This window comes from Seriola lalandi, unplaced genomic scaffold (genome assembly GCF_002814215.2).
Source record: "Seriola lalandi dorsalis isolate HSWRI2012SDOR001 ecotype SW California unplaced genomic scaffold, Sedor1 jcf7180002054572, whole genome shotgun sequence".
Lineage (NCBI taxonomy): Eukaryota > Metazoa > Chordata > Actinopteri > Carangiformes > Carangidae > Seriola > Seriola lalandi.
In genome coordinates, this window is record NW_019525125.1 from 907,504 (window position 1) to 913,127 (window position 5,624).

The window sequence follows — 5,624 nt, forward strand, 5'->3', positions numbered from 1 at the left end:
CAACTCGTCCCCCTCTCTTCCGCTGTCCAAATCCTATCAAGCTGTCATTTCAAAGTCCGGTGTGATTTGGGCTTTGCCCCTCGGTGGTGCACAATTAAAGCTCTGCTTGGCCCAAATAAGGGATACATAAAAACTGCTGGCACCTACTCAAAGCTTACATCATACCTCCTTTTTTTCCTCCCTTCCTTCAGATTTCTTTATCTTTGTCACTCTCTCTCTTTCTTGCTTTCTGTCATTCCTTTTCTCTCCCACCTCCTGGCTCTCCCTTTTTTTCCTCCCCCTCCCTCCCTGGTTTAATTTCTTTATCGTTTTAATTATTCAAAGACAATTTTGCCTGGCGGTCATCCTGTTTGTTCTGTCTCCGTTGGACGAGAAAACACCAGCAGCTAATTGACCAATTAGGCCAGCTCCAGATGACATCATTGTAACTTGCTGCGAAGAGTTTGCCGCAGCCATCGAGCCAGAGGCGATGGTGTGCATCTCTGTAACTGAAGTTTGCCTTCAGGTAGATTTGGAAAAACTTGTCCATGCATTTATCTTCAGTAGACTTGACTACTGTAACGGAGTCTTCACAGGTCTCCCTAAAAAAATCGATCAGACAGCTGCAGCTGATTCAGAACGCTGCTGCTTGAGTCCTCAGTATGACGACTCTTTACACTGGCTTCCTGTCTGTCAAATAATTGATTTTAAAATACTGCTGCTGCCTTGTTGTTGAAATGTGCTATTCAAATAAACTTGCCTTTCCTTGATTGGGAAGCTGTAATTAAAGTGGGAAAAAAAGTACTTGAGTAAGTTCAGGAAGAAAAACTTGACACTGCGGTGTGTTAACACATCTCAGTATTTGTGTGGATTGAACTCAGTCAAATTATTAATGACTGATGATTTGTTTTTTTTGTTTTTTTACTTTCAGCTTGAATTTGAGAGCTTTGTAGGAATTGTTGCTGTCATATTCAATACTTTTTCTTTTGAATTATTTGAAGTTTTGATATCTGTAAGAAGTTATATTTGTGGTTTTAACTTTGGTTTCTAACCAAAAACAGTCTCAATGTAGTTTTACATCTCCTCTCTCAGGCTTCTTTCTGGAGCTCTAGTAACAACAGGTTGGTGAGCCAATCAGAAGAGAGGAGGCTCTGAGCCTCTCTAATTGTCCTGCTACGTTGACTTAAGTGGGGACTACATATAAAAAGGGCTGCACCTTGTATGAACATAAATGCCCTCAAAGCATCGACTCTTTAACCTCATACTTACTATGTCATACATCACGTTTATACATTTGGAGATTCTGCGTTCTGAGGTTGAGTGAATTTACTATTTCAAATGATTGACGTTCATTTTTTTCTTGCTTTTCAGATCCATGTCTACAGCCTGGAGACGGGCAAATCTGCGGCCTGTGTCGGCAACTCGCCGGGAGATTTTACCTGCATCAACCTGAGGGACAGCCCTCCTCACCTGCTGGTGTGTGGAAACAAAGACAGGAGGTAGGAAGCATTGAGACACACAGATGCAGAGCATGAGGGCAGAATCTCCCAATAATAATGATGATCATCATCATCACAATTGGTTGAAACTGAGCCAAGAATTTAGCTGAGAGCAGAGCTTGTTAATAGTTTTCTCACTGTGACACCTGATGAAGGAGGCTTGAGCTACTTGCAGTGGAAAAACAGGTGTTCAGAAAATTTGTGTGAGAAGAAAGGCTCTTTCAAGTTTGTGTCTTATTCACACTTCTCTGTTGCCTTGAAAAAACAAAAGCTTTCAAAAGCTCAGGCAGAGGCATTGAAGTGAGGCATTTTGTTCTTAAACAGACATTTTTCCCGTCCGTCACCTTTGCTACCTGGAATGCTGCAGAAGGGAAAAAAAAAAAAATCTGGTCCATCTTGATCTCATCCAGCAACAACGCACACATCCATGCGTGTACACGACACTTGCACACTTCTCTAACCTGGCTCTCCAGATGAGGGAAACACACATAAAAGAGCCATTCTCCATCTATTCTGCACTTGTTAGCGGGTGCTGCAGTGCACGAGCTGGCAGGAGAGGAAAACTCCCTGGCGCGTCTTCGTCCAAAGCTGCCCCCGCTGTTTCTATTCAGCACCAAATCCATCTGGCTGTTAAGTATTTGGCTTAAAGCGAAAGACGGACCACATCATATTTTTCCTTTTCCTTTTACTAGTTATGACTCCTAGCAACCAAAAGAAATGCTCAGTTAAAGATGTTGTGTCATGTGCCAGAAGAAAAATGTTCTGCATTGTTTTGACTCTTGTAGAAATAATTCAACACCAGCATTTGAATGAAGAATTCAAATGGTTGTTTTCTTGCCAGAGGAGTCGGTAAGAGTCTTCATCCAAGTCCTTTATGCTTTCATTTCTGAGAGATGTGTAGTCTTATTCAGACACACACACACACACACACACACACACACACACACACACACACACACACACACACACCAGCTTGGCTCTTCCACTTTGGCCACAGCTGATGCAGCGCACAGTCGAGGACAAATGGAAAATGGGGGGAGACTGAGGGACAGTCGGCAGTCTTGGCCCTCCAACAAGGTGGCTTAAGGCCAAAGCCTAATGCATCCCTTCTTTTTGTCCAAATGAGTTTTGTTCCTCTGTTATTTGTGAGATCCAGGGAGCAAATGAGGGGTCCTGATAAGGGCTGTCTGGAAGAAGGCCAGATCCTCGCTAACGGGAACGACATGGGCAAATAGCAAAATTGAATACAGTAAGAGAGGGAAGAATTTATGAGTGTCATACCTGCAGCTTTTGGTCATTTATCATTATGCAGGACTGCACTTCTTGAGTCCAGCCTCGAGACCACTTCACTTAACTTAAAAAAACGTAATTATTCAATGTGATGCTAGCAGAATGGCTGAAATAATTCTCATTTAGCGCCAACTTTACATTATTCAATGCTTTCTTTTTTGGGCTTTCTTAGAATAGGGACATTGAGAGAGAGACAGGGAAGTTAAGGAGGAGAGAGAGGAGATAACATGCAGCAAAGGGCCTGGGTCAGATTCCAACCCAGTTCTGCCGCGACAAGGACCGAGCCCAAATGGTTCACGCTCCACCACGTGAGCCAACAGGGCGGGGCGCCCCCTTCCAATGCTGTCTTGAAGAACAAATGAAGTAAAACTAAATTGAGGTTTTTTCGAACCTTTGTCTCTACACTGTTTTTTCATTTGTTGCATCATCCTGATCTTTGAATAGAGAAAGATACATGTGCACGTAACCTGCAGCATCTGCAGAGCAGAAAACCTTTATCAAAGTTTGGCAGTGACGTCATTTTGTATTTCAACATCCAAAAAACCACTTGGATTTGTTTCGACTTAGAAATATTTGGGACACTACAAATTTCATGAAGACATAATAGATAAAACATGAATAGGAAAATATATTTAAATTGAATTTTTGTCCATTATATTTTGGTTACTAGTCAGCTTTATCTCAGTGTATAACAGTTTTGAGCGACAGTTTACATCATCATTCTGCGCCAAGGTGTGTCGCAATTTGTTTTGGTTGAGTAGAGCTGGGTGAACTTGTACTGGTGATAGTGATCTTGAAAAAAAAAAAAAAGATGTGTATAAGAGACAGCCTCACCACCACTTCTGTGCACCTTTTTCCCCCTCTGCTAGATTCTCTACTGTACTTTATGATCGTGTTTATAGTCTTGTTTAGAGTTTCGTCCATCACAGAGATGGTGCAGACTTTGAATCTACACAGTTACTTGTTGTAGTTTTGTCTCCAATGCCATGTCCACATTCTCTTTAAGATGTGTATAAGAGACAGCCTCACCACCACTTCTGTGCACCTTTTTCCCCCTCTGCTAGATTCTCTACTGTACTTTATGATCGTGTTTATAGTCTTGTTTAGAGTTTCGTCCATCACAGAGATGGTGCAGACTTTGAATCTACACAGTTACTTGTTGTAGTTTTGTCTCCAATGCCATGTCCACATTCTCTTTAAGATGTGTATAAGAGACAGCCTCACCACCACTTCTGTGCACCTTTTTCCCCCTCTGCTAGATTCTCTACTGTACTTTATGATCGTGTTTATAGTCTTGTTTAGAGTTTCGTCCATCACAGAGATGGTGCAGACTTTGAATCTACACAGTTACTTGTTGTAGTTTTGTCTCCAATGCCATGTCCACATTCTCTTTAAGATGTGTATAAGAGACAGCCTCACCACCACTTCTGTGCACCTTTTTCCCCCTCTGCTAGATTCTCTACTGTACTTTATGATCGTGTTTATAGTCTTGTTTAGAGTTTCGTCCATCACAGAGATGGTGCAGACTTTGAATCTACACAGTTACTTGTTGTAGTTTTGTCTCCAATGCCATGTCCACATTCTCTTTAATGTCTTCCCTGATTCATTATGACAGCAGTAACCTGTGTGGAAGAAGTCAGACAGTGTAAGTGTTCTCTGTATTTAAGCTATTTCTCTGATTAATGGTGTTAAATAGGGTTGAAACTAGTATTTTATAACTGAAAATAAACTGATATGTTACAGATGCAATACTCCTGTCTTTCGAGTTTTACTTTCGGGAAAACTATCACCACCGTACGTGACTTTGAATACACTGTGCAACAAACAACCATCTGGAATCATGTTAATGTCCTTTTCTACTGAGCAAAGAAGTTGAAATTCATTTGGTGGTAGGAGCTCTTTCACGGTTCAAGGTGTTGCACAGTTGTGGGAACTGCGACAAACAGAATAACCTTTTCGTCGCCCACGAGTCACTTCCAGGTAATATCACGGACAGCTGTCATCTTGTTGGTTGTGCATGTAAAGGTCGTGGCAAACAAGGTAAAAGTTGTAACTGATTTAAGCTTTGAGTGAAGTGGCGAGATGTGAAATGTAGGCAGCGTGCAACACCTTAGTACGAAGTGATTCTGATGCTGTTCGTCATCCAAATGTAAAACCTGAAAGCTTCTGACGCTTTCCTGAATATGGAACATAATCGGACAAAGAGATTAATTCCCTGCATCCTCATTAATTGTTTTCTCTTGTGTTGTAGTCTATTCTTGTTTAGTCTAGCCACCTCTATTTTTTCCGTGGGGTTGGGGGGTTTATACGCCCCTCTCCAGGTGGGCTGACTTTTTCGAAGTGGACTGTGCCGCAGTAACATTGCAGCTCAACTGACAGTCTGGAAACAAGTCTGTTGCAGAGAGAGAGAGAGAGAGAGAGAAAGAGAGAAAGAGAAGGCAGGGGTGTAGCGTCGGGAAGGTGCAGCACAGATGAAAAGATGACTGGTGAATGTGTGACTCTGTGTGTGTGTGTGTGTGTGTGTGTGTGTGTGTGTGGTGTGTGTGTGTGTGGGTGTGTGTGTGTGCGGACTAAATGTGTGTCACATACATGGGAGAGCAGCACGGTAGAGGGAAGAGAGAGAGAGAGAGAATACCCCAATACCCCCTCCACCCTCGAGTGAAACCTGGACCGGCGTGTTGTGCAGAATCTTAATGGACTCTACTGTCAGATATGGGGATTTTCCATCCAAATCCCCAGACATAAAGGACACACACACACACACACACACACACACACACACACACACACACTCACACACACACACACACACTGATGAGTTAGTCAGGGAGGGAAAGTACCCTGAAGCAGATACCG

The 5,624-nt window shown here is 42.5% G+C and overlaps 1 protein-coding gene across 1 annotated transcript in view; it reads left to right on the top strand.

The window, feature by feature from the left end:
- The window catches only part of fbxw8 (F-box and WD repeat domain containing 8), a 21,187-nt gene that overhangs the window by 12,540 nt on the left and 3,023 nt on the right, over nt 1-5,624 (top strand). Inside the window, exon 8 of the mRNA XM_023417084.2 lies at nt 1,351-1,478. Within this exon, the coding sequence (XP_023272852.1) occupies nt 1,351-1,478 (128 nt within the window). The remainder of the gene's footprint in view (nt 1-1,350; nt 1,479-5,624) is intronic.